At 42.2% G+C, this 19,531-nt stretch overlaps 1 protein-coding gene across 16 annotated transcripts in view; it reads right to left on the bottom strand.

Annotated features, from left to right (window-relative positions):
• ANK1 (ankyrin 1) overlaps positions 1–19,531 on the bottom strand; it is a 135,547-nt gene that overhangs the window by 18,567 nt on the left and 97,449 nt on the right. For all 16 annotated transcript variants that reach the window (XM_030312564.1, XM_032592857.1, XM_032592864.1 and 13 more), the window contains 2 exons: positions 18,477–18,608; positions 17,513–17,659 (listed from right to left, as the gene is read on the bottom strand). In XM_030312564.1, coding sequence (XP_030168424.1) covers positions 17,513–17,659; positions 18,477–18,608 — 279 coding nt within the window. The remainder of the gene's footprint in view (positions 1–17,512; positions 17,660–18,476; positions 18,609–19,531) is intronic.

Genomic DNA, 19,531 nt, shown 5'->3' with positions numbered 1-19,531 from the left:
CAGCAGGAGGCCCCGGCACATCTGCCCTGAAGGTCCTGGCCCTGCTCAGTTCACACCAGCTCCAGGTCAGCAGTCAGCCAGCTCAGGCCGCTGCATGCATGGCCCGAGGGTCACCACAGCCTGTTCCTCTGGCTGCTCCTTGAGACTGGCTCAGACAAGAGGCCCTGCTAGTCTTCTGGTTGGCTCTGGCACTGGCTCCCTGACGTTTAGCAGCAACTAGGAGCCTGGGTGAGTGGCACGTGTACGTGTATGAGGAGTCTGAGTGCGAGCTGAAAGGGCACGTTCTGTCAGTTGGCCCCTCTGCTCTCCTCCAGCCAGGAGTGGGGGTCCATGGATAGGGCAAAGAGGGCCTCTGCCTCCCCTTCAGAGCTGGTACCCATCTGTGGGTGGGAGAAGGGACCGGAACACAAGCTTCTCCAGGCAGCTCAGCTCGTCTGGGGAACCGGGGTTTAGAGCAGGACCCCTGGGGATGGGCGAGGCCGCCCCTACAGCGTCTCTAAGGACCTCCCTGTGCCAGAGAGGCCCCTAACCTAGCGTTCAGACTCTCCATCCCGCCGTTCACCCCTCACCACCCCACATCCAGCTCTTCCCAGGGCCTGGCCTTTCTTCCGGCCACATGGACCCTCCTATCCCAAGTCTGGAACTCAGCTCCTGCTCTCCCAGTTCTTCTCTACTTGACACAATACCATCTGCTGCTCTCCTCATTAACTCACTTGTTCAACCAAAAGGTGTGAACTGAGGCCCGCTTACGTGCCAGGTACCGTGTGAAGGGCTGAGGATTACAAACACACCAACGCACACAAACAAGACAGGCTCCCGTCATCCTCTTTTTTCATGACGTTTTCCCTGAGACTTCAGTTCACCTTGTTTTGGCAATCTCTGAGCTCATCCTAGGTTCCCTCACTGAGCTGGGTCATGGGACTGTACACCCTTTGAGGGCAGGGGTGGTGTCTCCCTCCTCCTCCCACTTTCTTAGAACAGGATTGGGAATCCGTTGGCCAGAGCGCTCCAGAGTGTGAGGAGGGTACAGGAGCCAGAGTGGATGACCTCAGCCATATTTAGCCAAACCACAACTGCTGACTTAAAGATGTGTTCCAGGAGCCAGTAGCCATGCTGTGTGATTGACATACAGCCTCCCTTAATCTTCCCAGGAGAGTTCTCTCGCTGACCGATCTCTACAAGTCTATGTGATTCCAGGTCCCAAAATGAGAAGGAGGACGAAGAGACCATCAGGTGGTGGGGTGGCTGGGAGGGCAGGGCTGCATTTGCCAAGACTAAAGGACTCCCCTTTCAGCTCTGGCCAAAAGAGGAGGAACAAAGAGGAGGTGGGAAAGTAGGAAAAATGGGCAGAACAGATCTTCCCATGTTAAGTCAAAGTGACTGTATGTGAAACCATGACCCATTGGGAAACCAGGGCCAAGGGCCTTCAAACCATCCACAGTAATCTCTCTGGAATATATGTGAGCCGAACATTTTAGAGTCAAGTGATTATTCTCTTCTTATTCTTGAAGGCATTATCGTATTATTGCAGTTACTAATTGAGCATCCATTTTGTATAGAACATACCAAATATGTTATTTTTAATTGTCACAACAACCCTACGAGTAAGGCAATATCACTCCTACTTTATAGATTAGGGAACTAGAGGTACAGCAACTAGCTCAGGGCACATAGTAAGAGTGGTCTGGTCTACTAGATTTTGCCATTAGTATCTTTTAAAATTGCTTTATTGAGGTATAGTTGACATACAGTAAGTGCGCATATTTAAAGCAGATAATTTGATGAGTTTCATGAAACCATCACCACAATGAAAAGAGGGATATTCATCACCCTTGAAAGGTGTCTTCATGCTTTATAATCCTTCCTTCTGTGTCCGTGTTCCCAGGTAACCACTGATCTGCTTTCTGACACTATACATTAGTTTGCATTTCCCAGAACTTTACATAAATGGAATTAGACAGTATGTACTTTTTTTTTAAATCTGGCTTCTTTCACTTGGCCTATTTGGGTATCATCCTTGCTGTTGGATGTATTGATGATTTATCCATTGTTACTGCTGAGCTGTATTCCATTAGATGCACCACAGTTTATCCATTTACCTATTAATCGACATTTGAGTTGCTTCCAGTCCGGGGCTGTTACAAATAAAGCTGCTTGTCTATGTGAACATATGCTTTGTTTCTTTAGGATACACACCTAGGAGTAGCGTGGCTGGATCATATGATAGGTGTACTTTAACGTCTTAAGAAACAAAAGTGCTTTCCAAATTGGCTGTTTCATTTTACATTCCCACCAGCAATGTTATGAGAGTGCCAGTTCCTCCCTATCCTCAGTGACACCTGGTATGATCAACCTTTTTCATTTTAGCCATTCTGACAGGGGTGTAGTGGTATCTCCTTGTATTTCCCTAATGGGTATTAGTGTTGAACACCTTTTTATGTGTTTCTTTGCCATCTTTGTATCTTCGGGGTTAACTGTTCAAATCTGCTCTGCTAAAAACTGGGTTGTTTGTTTTCTTATTATTGAGTTTTGAGAGTTCTTTACATATTCTGGATACAAGTCTTATATCAGATGATTATTTCCAGTATTTTTTCCCAAACCGTAGCTTATCTTTTCACTTTCACAATAGTGTATTTTGAAAAGCAGGTTTTTGTTTCTGATGAAGCCCAATTTACCAATTTGTTCTTTTACAGATTGTACTTATGGAGTTGGGGCTAAGAAATCTTTGCCTTACCCGAGATTTCTAAGGTTTTCTTTCATGTTTTCTTCTAGAAGTTTTATAGTTCTATGTTTATTTCTAGAAGTTTTTATGTTCAGTTGTACATTTAGTCTACCATCCCTTTTGAGTTAAATTTTGTATATGCTGATGCAAGGTAGGAACCCAAGTTCATTTTTGCTTATGAATATCCAATTGTTCCAGCCCCACTTGTAAAAATTATCCTTTATCCACCAAACTGCCTTTGTACTTTTGTTGAAAAATCAGTTGTTCATATATATATATATATATATATATATATATATATATATATGGATCTGTTTCTGGACTCCATTCTGTTCCACTAATTCATTCATCTTTATGACAGTACCACAACTGTAATAATTACTGTAGCTTTGTAATGAGTCTTGAAGTCAGGTAGTGTGAATCCTCCAATTTTGTTCATTTTCAAAGTTGTCTTGGATATTCTAGGTCCTTTACGTACGAATTTTAGAACGACTTTGTTTACAAAAAAAGCCTACAGGGGTTTTGATCGGGATTGCATCAAACATACAGATCCGTTAAAGGAGAACTGACAATATCAAGTCTTCTGACTCATTAACAAGGTGCACCTCTACATGTATTTAGGTCTTCTTCAACTGCTTTCAGCAATGTTTTGTAGTTTCCAACGCATAAGTCTTTCATTTTATCAGATTTTTCTCCAAGTATTTCAATGTTTTCAATGTTATTGTAAATGATATTCTTTTCAAAATTTCAATTTAAAATTGTTCACTGCTAGGATAAAGAATATAGAAATTCAATTGATTTTAGATACTGAACTTGTATCCTGCAACCTTACTAAACACACTTATTAATCACTTTTTGTAGATTCCATTAGATTTTTTATATTGGTGATCTTATTGTCTGTGAATAGAGACAATTTACTTCTATCTTTCCAATCTGGTTGCTTTATATTTCTCTTGCTTATTGTACTGGCTAGCATCTGTATTTTTTTTTAATTTTACTTAAATCCAAGTTAGTTAACATATAGTGCAATAATGGTTTCAGGAGTAGAATTTAGTGATTCATTGCTTGCATATAATACCCAGTGCTCATCCCAACAAATGCCCTCCTTAATGTCCATCACCCATTTATCTCATCCCCCCACCCAACACCCCTCAAGCAACCCTCAGTTTGTTCTTTGTATTTTAAGAGTCTCCTATGGTTTGCCTCCTTGTTTTTATATTATTTTTCCTTTCCTTCCCCTATGTTCATCTATTTTGTTTCTTAAATTCCACATATATTTATTTTTGTCTGAAAAATACAATTTCTCTGAATCATATATTTATCTTTCTCTGACTTGTTTTGTTTAACATAATACATTCTAGCTCTATCCACATTGTTGCAAATGGCAAGATTTTTTCATCACCGAATAATATTCGTGTGTGTGTGTGTGTGTGTGTGTGTACCACATCTTCTTTATCCATTCATCAGTCGATGGAAATTTGGGCTCTTTCCATAATTTGGCTATTGTTGATGGTACTGCTATAAACATTGGGATGCATATGACCCTTCAATTCAGCATTTTTGTATCTTTTGGATAAAAACCCGGTAGTGCAATTGCTGAGTCATAGGGAAGCTCTATTTTTAATTTTTTGAGAAAACTTCATACCGTTTTCCAGAGTGGCTGCACCAGATTGCATTCCCACCAGCAGTGCAAAAGTGTTCCTCTTTCTCTGCATCCTTGCCAACATCTGTTGTTTCCTGAGTTGTTAATTTTAGCCATTCTGACAGGTGTGAGGTTGTATCTCATTGTGGTTTTGATTTGTATTTTCCTGATGATGAGTGATGTTGAGCATCTTTTCATGTGTCTGTGAGCCATCTGGATGTCTTCTTTGGAAAAGTGTCTGTTCCCGTCTTTTGCTCATTTCTTCACTGGATTATTTGTTTTTTCAGGTGTGAGTTTGATAAGTTCTATATAGATTTTGGATACTAACCCTTTATCTGATACGTCATTTGCAAATATCATCTCCCATTTCCATTTGGTTGCCTTTTAGCTCTGTTGGTTATTTCCTTTGCTATGCAGAAGTTTTTATCTTGAGGAGGTCCCAATAGTTCATGTTTGCTTTTATTTCCCTTGCCTCTGGAGACATATCTAGTAAGAAGTTGCTGTGGCTGAGGCCAAAGAGGTTAGCATCCCTAATGTTGAACAAAAGCAGTGAGAGTAGGCATCATTGTCTTGTTACTACGTAACATTCAGTTCATCAATTCATAAGCATTGAGTCTCTTACCATTAATGTAATGTTAGCTTTAGGTTTTTTATGGATATGATTTATCAGGTTGAATGAATTCCTTTCTATTCCTACTTTGCTAGGAGCTTTTTGTTTGTTTTCTAACAAGGAATGGATGTTGGAATTGTTAAATACTTTTTCTGCATCTATTGTGGTAATCATATGCTTTTTCTTTTTTAGTTTATTAATCTGATGAATTACATTGATTTGTCATTTATATTCTTTTAAATTTGTTAAGGTGTATTTTATGGCCCAGATTATGGCCTACTTTGGTGAATGTACCATGTGAGCTTGAGGAGAATGTGTATTCTGCTGTTGTTGGATGAAGTAGTCTACAGATGCCAGTTACATCCAGCTGATGATGGTGGTGTTCACCAATTTTCTGCCTACTGGGTCTGTCCATTTCTGATACAGGGTTGTTGAAGTTTCCAACTCTGATAGTGGATTCATCTATTTCTCCTTCTTGCTCTCTCAGTTTTTGCCTCTCATAGTTTGATGCTCTGTTGTTAGGCACATACATGTTAAGGATTATTAGGTCTTCTTGGAGAATTGATCCCTTTATCATTATGTAATGCTCCTCATTATCTCTGATAATTTTCTTTGCTTTGAAGTCTGCTCTGTATGAAATTAATCTAGCTTCTCCTACACTCTTTTGATTAGTGTTAACATGATGTATTTTTGTCCATGTATTTACTTTTAATCTACATGTGTCTTTATATTTAAAGTGGGTTTCATGTAGACAAGATGTATTTTTTGATCCATTCTCACAGTCTTTTAATTGGTACACTTAGACCACTGACTCTCAAAGTGTTTACTGATAGTTGGATTAATATCTATCATATTACTGTTTTCTATTTGTTGCCCTTGTTCTTTGTTCCTATTTTTGTCTTCTACTCTTTTTCTGCCTTTTGTGGTTTTAATTGAGCATTTTATATTATTCTATCTTTTCTCCTTTCTTAGCATATTATTTATGCTTCTTTAAAAAATTTTTTAGTGGTTTTCCTAGAATTTGCAATATACACTTCTATAGTCCACTTTCAAATAGCAGTATAGCACAGGTAGTGTGAGTTCCTTACAACAAAATGATCTTAATTCCTCCCTCTCATCCCTTCTACCATTGCTGTGCTATCACTTGTTGTTCATTTCACTTATGTATAAGCACATATATATGTGCGTGTGTGTATGTGTACATGCATAAGATAGGTACAGAAGCATACATAATTGAATACATTATTGCTATTAAACAAACTGTAGATCAACTAAGAGCAAGAAAACTTAAATTTTTATTTAATTTTCACTTAATCTTTCTTTGATGCTCTTCCTAACTTTATGTACGTTCAGGTTTCTCACCTATATTGTTTTCCTTCTCTGTAAAGAACTTCTTTTAATACTTTTTGCAAGGCAGGTCTGCTGGCAACAAATTCCCTCAATTTTTGGTTGTCTGGGAAGTCTATTTCTCTTTCACTTTTGAAGTATAATTTTATAGGATACAGAATTCTATGTTGGTGTTTTTTCCTCTCAACACTAAATATTTCACTCCACTGTCTTCTTGTCTGCATGGCTTCTAGGAGAAGTCAGATGTAATATTATCTTTGTTCCTTTATAGGTAAGGTGGTTTTTTTCACTATCCCCCCCCCCCTCAGAATTTTTTTCCTTTCTCTTTGACTTTGTGTGATTTGAAAATGAGGTTGAAAAGTATAGTTTTGGGCATTTATCCTACTGTATTCTCTGAGCTTTCTGGATCTGTGGGTTGGTGTCTGATACTAATTTGGGGTAAATTCTCAGTCATTATTATTTTTTCAAATATTTATTCATTCCTTTCTTTCTTCCCCATCTGGTATTGCCATTATACATATGTTATACCTTCTGTAGTTGCCCCAAACTCCTTGTATATTCTATTCTTTTTTTTTTTTTTTTTTTGTCTTTGTTCTCTTTACTTTTTGGTTTTGGAGGTTCCTGTTGACAGAGCCTCAAGCTCAGAGATCCTTTCCTCAGCTGTGTCCAGTGCACTAGTAAGCCCATCAAAGGCATTCTTCATTTCTGTTACAGTGCTATCTCTAGTATTTCTTGCTGGTTCTTTTTTAGGATTTCCATCATTCAGCCCATCTGTTCCTACATGCTGTCTACTTTACCCATTAGAGCTCTAGCATATTCATCACAGGGGTTTTTCCTATTTTTTAAAATGTTTATTTAGTTTTTTTGAGAGAGAGATAGAGCATGAGCAGGGGAGGGCAGAGAGAAAGGGAGACACAGAATGTGAAGCAGGTTCCTAGCTCTGAGCTGTCTGCCCAGAGCCTGACACAGGGTTTGAACTCACGTACCATAAGATCATGACCTGAGCCAAAGTCAGACACTTAATCGACTGAGCCACCCAGGCACCCCAATCATAGTTGTTTTAAATTCCCAGTCTGGTAATTCCAACACCCCTCGCCATGTCTGGTTCTAACGCTTGCTCTGTCTCTTCAAACTGTGTTTTTTTTGCCTTTTAGTACATCTTACACCTTTTCCTTGAAATCCAGATATGATATCCTGGATAAAGGAACTGCTGTAAATAGGCCTTTAGTAATGCAGTGGTGAAGTGTGGGGGAAGGGGAAGCATTCTATAGTCCTATGATTAAGTCTCAGACCTTTAGTAAGCCTATGCCTCTGGACTGTGAACTTGACAAGTATTACAAAAAGTTCCCTTTACTTTAGATGGGAAAAGATGGCTAGCATGGGCTGGAGTTAGGTATTTTATTTTCTTTCTCCCAAGAGGAAGGCTAGCTGACTGGAGTTGGGTAGTTCCCTTCCCCCAGATCAGTTAGGCTCTGAGAGTAACCCCAGGGTGTTAAGCTCTCCTTAAGTAGTTTCCCCTGAAGGCAGGCCTTGTTAAGAACAACAGTGCTCTGGCATAATTAAAAATAGTTCCTTTTCTCCTCCCCCTGCTGGAAGCACAAGGGGATTTTCCTGATAATTTATTGTGGGAAACTGGTTGAACCTCCTGGAGGTAAATCTCACAAAATTATGCACCGCTCCCCTCCCCAGACCAAGTCCCCCTGAAGTTTTTAAACTCTCAGAGTTGTCTACACTGAGCCTCCAGCAATTTGTCAGTTATAGTTCTGGTTTTCCTACCCCAGCATGGGCTCCTGAGGTGGTTTCCACTCATGAGTCCCTGCTCTGGTAAATTCATATTCTCCATATCCCCCCGTCAGACTCTCCAGTTTTGGGGGCAGCAAATTTGCCTTGTGCCCTTACCTCTCTTACAGATCCTAGAAGAATTGATGTTTCAGTCTATTCAGCTTCTTACTTGTTAGTACATACAGAGTGGCAGCTTCCAAGCTCATTACATGGAGAAGCAGATATTGATATATCTTAGAATGTTAAACCACCCTTGCATTCCTTGGATAAACCCCACTTGGTCATAATGTATTATCCTTTTACATATCCTGTTGGATTTGACTTGATAAAATTTAAATTTTTTGCATAAATGTTCATGAAGGATATTGGTCTATAGCTTTCTAATAATATTTCCCCCCCCCCCTAATATTACGGTAATGCTGGCCTCATAGAATGAGTGGGCAAGTATTATATTCTTTTACATTTTCTACATGAATTATTTCTTCCTTAGATGTTTGGTGGATTTTACCCGTGATGCCATCTAGGCTCGCTGTTTTCTTGTAGAAATTTTAAGTATTAATTTAGTTTAATATATATAGGGCTATTAGGGTCACCTATTTCTTTCTATGAGCTTTGATAACGTATCTTTCAAAGATTTGTCAATTTCATCTATGCTTTCAGTTATTGGCATAAAACTGTCATAACCATCCCTTATCATCTTTTTACTATCTATAGAATTTGTAGTGACATGACCTCTCTTATTCCTGATATTGGTAATTTTTGTCTTCTCTTTTTCTTAACCAGTTTGGCTAAAGGTCTGTCAATTTTATCAATCTTTTCAAAGAACCAACGTTTGATTTTATTGATTTTCCCTAGTTTTTTGTTTGTTTTCTGTTTTCAGTTTCAGAGATATCTACTCTGACCTTTATTATTTCCTTTCTTCTGGTCATTTTGGGTTTAATTTGTTCTTCTCTTTCTAATATCTTAAGGTAGAAGCTGAGGTCCTTGATTTGAGAATGTTTCTCCTTTCTTTTGTGGACAGTTAGTGACATAAATTCCCCCCTAAGTACTGCCTTACTGGTGTAGGATAAGCCCTGACTGGTGGGTTTTGTTTCCTTTTTTTTTTTCCTTTTTATAATGCAAGTGTCTGACCTAAGCTTTGATTGCCTATATTTCCCCTTCAAAGATGGCTACCTCAAATAAACACATTGCCAACCACATGACTAGATAAAGGGCCAGGCCACCCTTCCCCACTGAATCTCCCTTGTTACGGAGACCTCAGTTGATTTCAATGACTGACCATTTGGGCCACTTGATTTTTCTTTTCTCATGCTTTAAATTCCCACTCTTATGTTTTAAATTTACCAATAAAGAGTGAGCCCATGAAACCCTAGGCCTCCACTTTCAACCCCCTAAATAGAGAACCCTAGCCCTGAGCTTGTTCTCTTCTCTCTTTTTTTCCCCTGACAACTGTGCTGTGTGGCCCTAAGTATGCTGTGTAATTTTCAGGTTCTGTAACTAATAAATTTTTCCCCCCTGAAGTTTCCTGGTGGTTATTGCTAACGGGCATCTTGCAGTCATAACAAGAACCACATGGGCCGGTCCAGCCACAATATTAGCTATTGATAGGCTGAGTCCAACACACAAGAACTGGAATCCTATAAATTTTGATATCTTGTGTTTTTCTTTACATTCATTTCAGAATATGTTCTAATTTCTCTTTTACTCTCTTGTTTGACCCATGAGTTATTTAGAAGTGTATTATTTGGTTTCCAAATATTTAAGATTTTCCAGATTTTTTGTTATTGTTTTCTAATTTAATTTCACTGTGGTCAGAGAACATGCTTTGTATACCTCAAATGCTTTTAAATCTAAGACTTACTTTATGGTCTATAATATGGTCCATGTTAGTGTAAGTTCCAGATGCAACTGAAAAGAATATGCATGCTACTGTTATGGAGTGGAATATTTATAACTGTCAACAATAAAGGTCATGCTGGATGGTAGTGTTTTTCAAATCTTCTATATGTTTACTGATTTTTCTACTTGTTCTATCAATTATTAAGACAGGGGTACTAAAGTCTCCATTATAACTGTGGTTTTGTCTACTTGTCATTGCAGTTTTCCCAGGTTTTGCTTCATGTATTTGAAAGCTATCTTACTAGGTACATAAGTACTTAGGATTGTTATGTGCTTGAACTACTTATGAAATTATTTTCTTCATCTCTGGTAATACTCTTTGTTCTAAAACCCACTTGTTTGATATTAATACAGCCATTTCAGTTGTCTTTTGATTAGTGTTAGCACAGTTTATCTTTTCTCATCCTTTTAAGGACTTTGTGTTTGAAGAGGATAGTTGAGATTTACCTATATATTCATTACGACTATCTCTGCCTTTTCATTGGGGTATTCAGACCATTTACATTTAATGAGATTGTTAGTATGGTTAGGTTTAGGGGTGCCTGGGTGACTCAGTTGGTTATGCATCCAACTCTTGATTGTGGCTCAGGTTGTAATCTTGCGGTTCATGAGATCAAGCCCCATGTCGGGCTCTACACTGACAGTGTGGAGCCTGCTTGGGATTCTCTTTCTCCCCCTCTCTCTGCCCCTCCCTCACCTGTGTGCACATGTTCTCTCTCTCAAAATATATAAATAAACTTTATTTAAAAATGTGTTTAGGTTTAAATCTATTACTTGCTAATTTCTACTTTCTTTGTCCCATCTGTTCTTCTCTTTTTTCTTCCTTTATGTCTTTTGAATTAATTGAAATTTATTATGACTCCATCTGATCTATTTGGATGAATTATTAGGTATAATTCTTTGTTTTATTATTTCAATAGTTGCTTTAAGGCTTATAATACACATCCTTGACTTATCATAGTCTACTTTGAAGTGAAATTATACCACTTGGTATATAGTATTAGCACCTTACAATAGTACACTTCTATTTTTCCCCTCTTGACTTTTTGACTTTTGTACTATTGTTGTCATACATTTCACTTTCACATGTGTTACGAACCCAACATTATATCATTGTTATTTTTGTTTACACAGTTATCTTTTAAAGAGATTTCAATAATGAGGAAATAATGTAACTAATTAGCAAATTATGTATTTATCCTTGCAGTTAATGTTTTTGGCATTGTTAATTCCTTCTTGTAGATCCATATTTCTGTCTGATATCATTTTCCTTTGGCCTGAAAGACTTTTATTATTTTATTTATTTATTTGTTTGTTTATTTTTAAAGTAGTCTTCATGTCCAGGGTGGAGCCCAATGTGGGGCTCAAACTCACGACCCTGAGCTCAAGACCTGAGCTAAGATCAAGAGCTGGATGGATGCTTAACTGACTGAGCCACCCACATGCCCCTATTGTTTCTTTTTTAATATTGCTTGAAGCATGGGTCTCCTGGGGATGAATCTGCTTTCATTTTTGAAAGCTACTTTTGCTAGGCATAGAGTTATAGGTCAGAGATGCTCTTTAAAGATTTAGTCTACTTTAAAGATGTTGCTCCACTGTCTTTGCATTTGCATTGTTTCCAACAAGAAGTTTGATGTCATTCTTATCTTTTTAAAAAGTCTTTTTTACGTTTATTTATTGAGAGACAGAGTGTGAGCAGTGAAAGGGCAGAGAGAGAGGGAGGGAGAGAATCCCAAGCAGGCTCTAAACCATCAGCATGAAGTCCAACACAGGTCTCAATCCCACGAACATGAGATCATGACCTGGGTCAAAATCAAGAGTCAGATGCTCAACTGACTGAGCCACCCAGGCACCACTGATGTCATCCTTATCTTTTGTTCTTTCATACATAATATGTCCCTTTTTCTTTGGCTGCTTTCAAGACTTTCTCTATCACTAGTTTGACCAATTTGCCTAAAATATGCCTTGGCATCATTGTGTCCATTTTTCTTGTACATGTGGTTCACTGAACTTCTTGGATTTGTGTAATCTTCTTGGATTAGTTAGTTTTTGACAAATTTGGACATTTTTCAACCCTTATTTATTCAAATGTTTTTTCACCCATTCTCTGTTGGAAACTATTTCCACATATATAAGGCCACTTGAAAGTGTCCCATAGCTCACTGATGCTTTAAAATTTTTTTCTTGGGGCACTTGGGTGGCTCAGTTGGTTGAGCATCCAGCTTCGGCTCGGGTCATGATCTCATGGTTCGTGGGTTTGAGGTCCACATCGGGCTCTGTGCTGAAAGCTCAGAGCCTGGAGCTGCTTTGGATTCTGTGTCTCCCTCTCTGTCCGCCCCTCCCCTGCTCATGCTCTGTCTCTTTCTCTCAAAAATAAAGATTAAAAAAAAATTCTTTTCTTTCTGTGTTTCATTTTGAAGAGTTTTTATTGCTATGTTGTCAGATTCCTTAATCTTTTCTTCTGTAATGTCAAATCTCATTCAGTGTATTTTTCATCCTACACATTATAGTTTCATCTCTAGAAGACTGGTTTGAATCTTTTAAAAATATTTTCTGTTTCTCCTTAACTTTTTGGACACCTTAAATACAGTTATAATAACTGTTTTAACATTCTTGTATGCTAATTCTAACATCTGTTTCAGTTTACAGTTAGTGTTGATTGATTTTCTCTTTATTACGGGTCACACTTTCCTGTCTCTCTGTATGTCTGGTAATCTTTAACTGGATGTCAGACATTGTAAATTTTACCTTGGTGGGTGTTGGATATTTCTGTATTCCTATAAACATTCTTGAGCTTTGTTCTGTTATGCAGTTAAGTAACTTGGAAACAGTCTGATCCTTTTGAGGTTTGCTTTCAAGGTTGATTAGATAGGGCTGGAGCATTGATCAATGTAGGACTAGTTACTCTCCATTTCCAGGTAAGGCCCTTTTTTGTTTCCTATGCAATGTTTCTGAATGATCCATCTGACTGTCGGGAATAGCTGATTAATACTCAACCAAAACTTGCAGGGGACCCTCTGAAGAGCTCCAGGATTCTTCAAGCAGCTATGTTTTCTCTGGCACTGTATACATATCTTGGCAACTCTAGCTGCTCCTTTCTCTCTGGATTCTCAACGTCTCCTCAACCCAGGGAAACTTCTTGGATTTCTCTGCCCTATGTCATGACTTAGAAACTAGCAATTACAGAGTTTCCCTCAATTATTTCCTAGGTCCCATAGATCACTGCCTTTTGTTTACTGTGTCTAAAGTCTTGAAAACCATTATTTCCTATATTTGGCCCTTTTTTTTTTTTTTTTTGGCTGTTTTAAGCGGGAGGGTATATTCAGTCCTTAATACCTCATTTTGGCCAGCAGTGGAATGCATCCTCTTTTTTAAAAATTCATTTAAGTAACCTCAGCACCCTCGGTGGGGCTTGAAATCATGACCCTGAGATCAAGAGTCACACACTCCACTGATTGAGCCAGCCAGGTACCCCAGAAGTGGAATGCATCTTAAATAGCCCCTCAAATAATAGCCAAGTGAGTATTCTGTAACTTTTGGGAATCTCAGTAAGACCTGATAAGGACCAGGAGAGGGTAGCTCTACTGGCCACAGAATACTGGAGGCTCATTCTTGGGTATCCTTTGGGACTTATCCTCCTTAAAACTTCCATGGTGGTCACTTCATAGAATGTCACACAAATGAAATGTGTCCACGAAGAAACGCATGCACATCCACTCCCAGGACTTCCTGACTTTTCTTTATTCTGGGGCCTCTCCTCTAGTAATAATGTTTAGGGTGTATGCCTTGCTTCTCCCTCTCAGTCTCCAGAGGACACCCACTGATCTATCCACATCCTCACAAGCTTGGATCTGAGACCATAGATGGTCATACTCAGTGCCAGTGGTGATTACTATTAAGTCAGAACAATGTTCATAAGGCCTGAGCACATCGTCATGAGGATTATCTCACAAGATCTGGGATGGATCAGACTATAATAAGGTCTGCTGTGTCCCCTAGTTGAATTTTAGAAGTGCCTGTCTTTCTCACAGTCACACGTGGCTCTGCCACATGGGAGCCACCAGCCCACCCTTCAGTCTAGAGCTCTCCTCTCCAGAGTTGCATTTTGGGGAAATCAGGTAAGAGGCAACTATAAATACTGCTTTGGGGCAGAGCACAGGCCAGCAGTTCCTCCCTAAGTCTCCATCTCAGGTTATCCTGCTGGGTCTCTGCTAACCAAGACATAATGATCACCCTCATAGTTTAATGTTAGTAGCCAGCTAGACAAGGAGGGGCAGCCAACCTGGCCTCAGACAAAAGCCATACTCACTAGTTGTGATCAGGAGCTGACAGAAGTAAAACACATTTTCTTTCTAAGAAGACATTACTATGTGTCCAATTTATCAAACCAATGGACCTGACAAGTGTGGATGTGAGATGTCCATTTTTTTCCTTTTATATGAGAAATCTGATTTCTCTTTTAGAAACATCTTTTTCATTCATTCATTCTTTCTTTTTTTTTCTTTTTTTCTTTTCTTTTTTTTTTTTTTTTTTTTTTTTTTTTTTTTGCTTTATAGGCAATTTTTTTCTTTATGTATATTACCCAAGGGCCCAGGGCAGTTCCCTCTTGTGTAGGGGAAGAAAACTGGCCTTTGAACTTAAGCCCCCTTATGCTCTGGCCAGGCCAGCCAGGTGTATATGGCAGGAAGAGTCAAGAAGGAAGGAAAACAGACCTCAAGTTTCTGTTTCCCTGACAGCACAGAGCACTCAAGCACTGTCCTTCATCCCCATGGCTTCATCAGGAGGCTCAGAGAAGCAGAGAAGCGAGGTCAGGTGCAGAGAAGGCCAGGTACAGCTGTGACGTCAGTGCAGAGGGCCGGGCAGGCACCCAGACAAGCCAGCATGGGCCCCTGACGAGGAGAACACTGGAGGAACCATGGAAGGCTATTGCCTCCCTACCCTTCTACCTTTCGTCCCTCCTGCTCCTTCTTTCCAGGCCAGAACCGTCTTCCCAGGACAGAGAAGAGGGCAGGATAAACACATAGAAGCCAATTCTAGTGCCAGAAAAGGAAGAGTAGACCGAGCTAGGCATCTGCTAATGAGTGTCTGCTTGGGCCATGGTGGGGAGCATGCACGCAGGGCACACAGCCTGTGTTCATCAGCAGACCTGTTGAAGGGGGGTCTCTGAAGGGGTGACAGGGCCACACAGAGAAGCCAGGAAGCACAGAAGCATTCAGTTTGTGACGGTCTAAAAATCAACAAAGCAGGGAGAGGAATCCTTTGAAAACTTAAGTTACATTATGTTACTCTTTCCCTCCAGAGCCTCCAGTGGCTCTCCGGCTTGCTACCTGTAAACCCAATGTCCTTAGGGTAGCCTGTAAGAACTGGCCTCCTGTTGCCCTCTGACCTCTGCTCCTGCTCCCTCCCCCTGCTAGCACTTTAGATGCTTCCCTCACAAGCTATGCAGTTGCTTGACTCTTCAAACAGAAGGTAAGTTCCACGAGGGCAGGGCGTTAAGGGAGATTTGTGTGTGTGTGCTTGAGAACTGATTTATCTCCCCTGCCTAGACCAGCGCCTGGCCTGTGGTAGGTGCTCAAAAAGTACTTGCTAAATGAGCAGACCAACTAAAACAGAGCCCCTTTCACCTGTCACAGAGCATGTAGAGACCCAGTCAGTCCCACAGAGGGATTCTGAACTCTGGTTAGGCATTGGGCTCTCTAGGCCTGACTGGAGTTGTAAGTCCTGTGGCCAGTGGGAGATTCTTTTTTTTTAACTGCAGTAAGAACACTTAACAGGGGATCCACCTTCTTAACGTATTTTTAATGGTCATAACTTCCTTGTTTATACTCGTGTAATTCTACGGGCCTGTGTCCTCTAGGTACATAACTGGGGCACAGAGAAACAAAAACTTGCAGATTTGACTTGACAGAAACAGCACTGGGAATATTAAGAAACCCAACCAAGTGATCAGATATCACAGAGAAAAGGAGACGCATTTTGTCACTTGGATTTCCTGAAGCTTTCAGCATTTCCTCAACTGCCCTCCCTTTCTCCCTCTGTGAAAGGGAGCTGGTCTACTTAGCAGTCCCCACAATGCTCCGGCCAGGTCCCCAAGGGACATGGGAGGGGACCACGGCATTGAAGCCTTTATGCCGGGTCTGAAGAGTGAGAGACAACTCCTCAGGCACTCGCAGGCCCTCGTGCACGCGCACACACACGCCCTCGCACACAGCCATGAGACTGGTGGGGAGGAAGGGCTAGAAGTCTTTCACGACATGCATCTGTGGAGGCGGACGGCTCCTGAACACCCGGCCGAGGTGGAGACAGTGGAGATAGGCAGTGCGAGAGAATGAGCGGACTAGAGGTCCAGGTGAGGTCAGAGGCAGAAGAGAAAGATGACAGGACGTGATCAACAGAGGAGCCCTGCACCCAGCATGTTTCAGGAGACACAGGACACGGGAGAGAGAAACGTGTAAGGGGCTTGGCATGCACAGGCCCCACCTGGCAAAAGGAGGCCCCCTGCCCAGACTGACCTAGAACTTACCGGCTCATGGCAGGTCCCCCCCGATGCCACGGGCACCTGCCCAGCGTGCACATGAGTGTGTGGCCAGGGATGACCAGTAAACTAGCCGCTTGGGAAGCACAGACAGCGCGATGTCACCGCCTAGGGTGACATATTTAGGCACCACAAGAAGAAAGTTCATAGACTTAAAATTGTTTCTTCAAGGTCTGTAAGGAATCTTGGGAATCTGATCTAACCTGCTGACTCTAAAGAAGAGGATTAGCTCCAAAGAGTGGGGCCTCTGCTGTTTCTGTGCCCAGTGGCTGGAGAGAGGGCAGGTGAGGGGGAAGGGGTGGGGGACCCCCAATCCCCTCTCCTTCATGCAGGTGGCTGATTTCACTGCTGCTGCAAGGACACTGGTGCACAGGAGGCTGCTGTGTGGGTACTGGGGGCAAAGGTCAGGGGCCTCCGGGCTTCCTCCCCTAGGGCCTGGTCACACTGGGGGTCTGTGCCATGCTGAAGCGCATTAAAAAGGATGAGAGGAAAGAGATGGGGTGAGAAAAAATGGAGGGAGAGAAATAGAGAGACTAGACTCAAAGGAAAGAAGCCCACTTAGCCTCATAGGACTTCTAAAACACCTGCCAGCTTCACCACATCAGATCTTGGGCCAGAATCTCCATGCCCTTTGCTTCTCTACCACTGACTGTTTTACAGATGGGGACACAGGCCCCAAGAGGTGGGGCCACTGGTGGCACAGAACCATGGAGAGCCTCTGCAACATGCAGGGGTGACTCCAGCTCTTCCCTGGACTGCAGCAGGAGCCTGGAGCCTAGGGGAGCATCCGGGAGCCCCTCTGCACAGGAGTGCTCCCGTCTCTCTTGCTTGCCTCTGCTCTCAGCACCACCAGGGAGGGAGTTCGAGGAGACCAAACCTCCCACCAAAGGGAAAGATGGTTTCACGAAGTGTCCTGCGCTGGTGCCTGGAAGGTGGCGCCCAGCGCAGCCCCACCTCCTTCCAGGAGACACTCACCATTCATCTGGGAGGGTGACGAAGAGTAGTCCCGGTCCCTGTGTCTCCGGTCGGGTTTCAGATTGCGGCTCTGTCTGCCCGAGCCCTCCAGCATGTTCACGATCTCACTCCGGTCAATGTTGCGCAGGGCTGCATACAGATTGTCCACTGCAGGGGGAGAAGGGAAGAAGGGGTGCTGGCCAAGGGGGCTCCAATCCTCATAGACAGTGTGGGAATGTTGTGGGGTGTGGAGAAGGGAGGGAAGTGGGGGATGATTTGTTTTCTCAGCACCCCTCCTTTGTCAGAATCAAAACTACCTGCCTCTGGGGGGTGGGAGGGAAGCTTTTGTTATCCTTTGACAGATCTTTTCCAAACCCTAAGGGTGGTCAACTGCAAAGCATGGGAAGACTGTTTTTTTGTAATCTGAGAGGAATTCTGCAAGAAATGAGAGTGAGGAGAAGAGGATACTGTCCTTTTGAGATCCTTGGTCCTCGCCAGTTGATTTGAGATCCAAATGCAGACACCCAATTTCCTCTTAGTGTTTCTGAGTATGGGAATTTAGTTGAGAAAGGGCTGAAAACAGGGTGACGGATCTTCCCTCCAGGATGGAGGAAAAGATGTTCCTGCATCAGGCAGGATTTGCTCTGTTCTGAGAGGACAGTCCTCATTTGTTTGAGAAACTCAGTGAGAAGTCACACACCCTACACCTGTGCTGTCATCTCGTTCTGGTGTGGCTCTGGTCTTATTCGGGGGATGGGAAAAAGGCCAAGGCCAAGACCATCCTATCCTCTTATGATAGGACTCCCCGAGGACCCCAGGACCCTGACAGGTGTGTGTGTGAGGGGCAGAGAGACAGAGACAGCAAAAGGGATTGGCTCCAAGGCAAAGACAGCAACTGGAGCTGGAAGGCAGAAAGGCTCCGGTGAAGGGGAGGTCCTGCACGGGCTTTGGACAGAGGACGCTTCCTTAGCTTAACGGTACTGACTCTTTGCGTTTTTGCCTTCGCGGGTGACCCAGAGATTCAACAAGGCTGCACTCTGCTCCAGCAAGGAGTTGGGGTTTTCCACACGGATCCTGTTGATGTCTTCCACGCTGAACTGAAGCTCCCGAGCCAGCTCTGCAGGCAGAGAAGCAAGACTGGGTGTGAGCTCGCCTCTGGTCCCCCCAGCAGGTGCTATGCCTTGCGTCTGGCAGGGAGTACCGGGAATCAAGGAACAGTGCCCCCTGGGTTTTGGTATTCCTTCTTACCAGCAAGCAACTAGGGGAACACAGACACCTACATCTTCCGACATCCAGAAAATAGGGCAGGGATAGGAATGCTCAAAAAATTGGTATTGAATGAACGAATGAAGGAATATCTTTCCTTTCTTTCGTCAATTCACATATTATTAGATGACAAGGCTGAGCCTCTCAGCAAGGTTAACGCTTATGCAAGGTCATGGCACAAGCTAAGGCCAGAGCCAGGAGCAGGCTGAGCCTGCGGACGCCCGCTCCAGTGCCGTCTGTGCCACTAACTTTCCACCAGGAAGCAGTTATCATGGGAATGCTTTTCTGTATTTACGTTTCTTCAGGGAAAGGCACTAATTACATTTAAAATGAAAATATAAGCTCCCATCTAAATGCAAGGCAATAACACAGAATGTTAGCTTTTTCCCTCCCGTTATTATTATTTTTTTAATGTTTGTTTATTTCTGAGACAGAGAGAGCATGAATGGGGGAGGGGCAGAGAGAGGGAGACACAGAATCCGAAGCAGGCTCCAGGCTCAGAACTGTCAGCACAGAGCCTGACACAGGGCTCAAACCCATGGACCATGAGGTCATGACCTGAGCTGAAGTCGGATGCTCAACCGACTGAGTCACCCAGGTGCCCCACCCTCCCATTATTTTTATTGTTATTTCTCACAGGTGCTTTGGAAGGGAGGACAGCCTCAGAGTCTAATTTCAAGGATGAGGAAGACCAGAGGGGACAGTGATGGTGAGGATCAGAATGCACAGGTACACACACACACACACACACACACACACACACACACCCCAAGA

The sequence above is a fragment of the Lynx canadensis genome, chromosome B1 (assembly GCF_007474595.2).
Source record: "Lynx canadensis isolate LIC74 chromosome B1, mLynCan4.pri.v2, whole genome shotgun sequence".
NCBI lineage: Eukaryota > Metazoa > Chordata > Mammalia > Carnivora > Felidae > Lynx > Lynx canadensis.
This window is presented reverse-complemented; position numbering and strand designations above follow the sequence as displayed.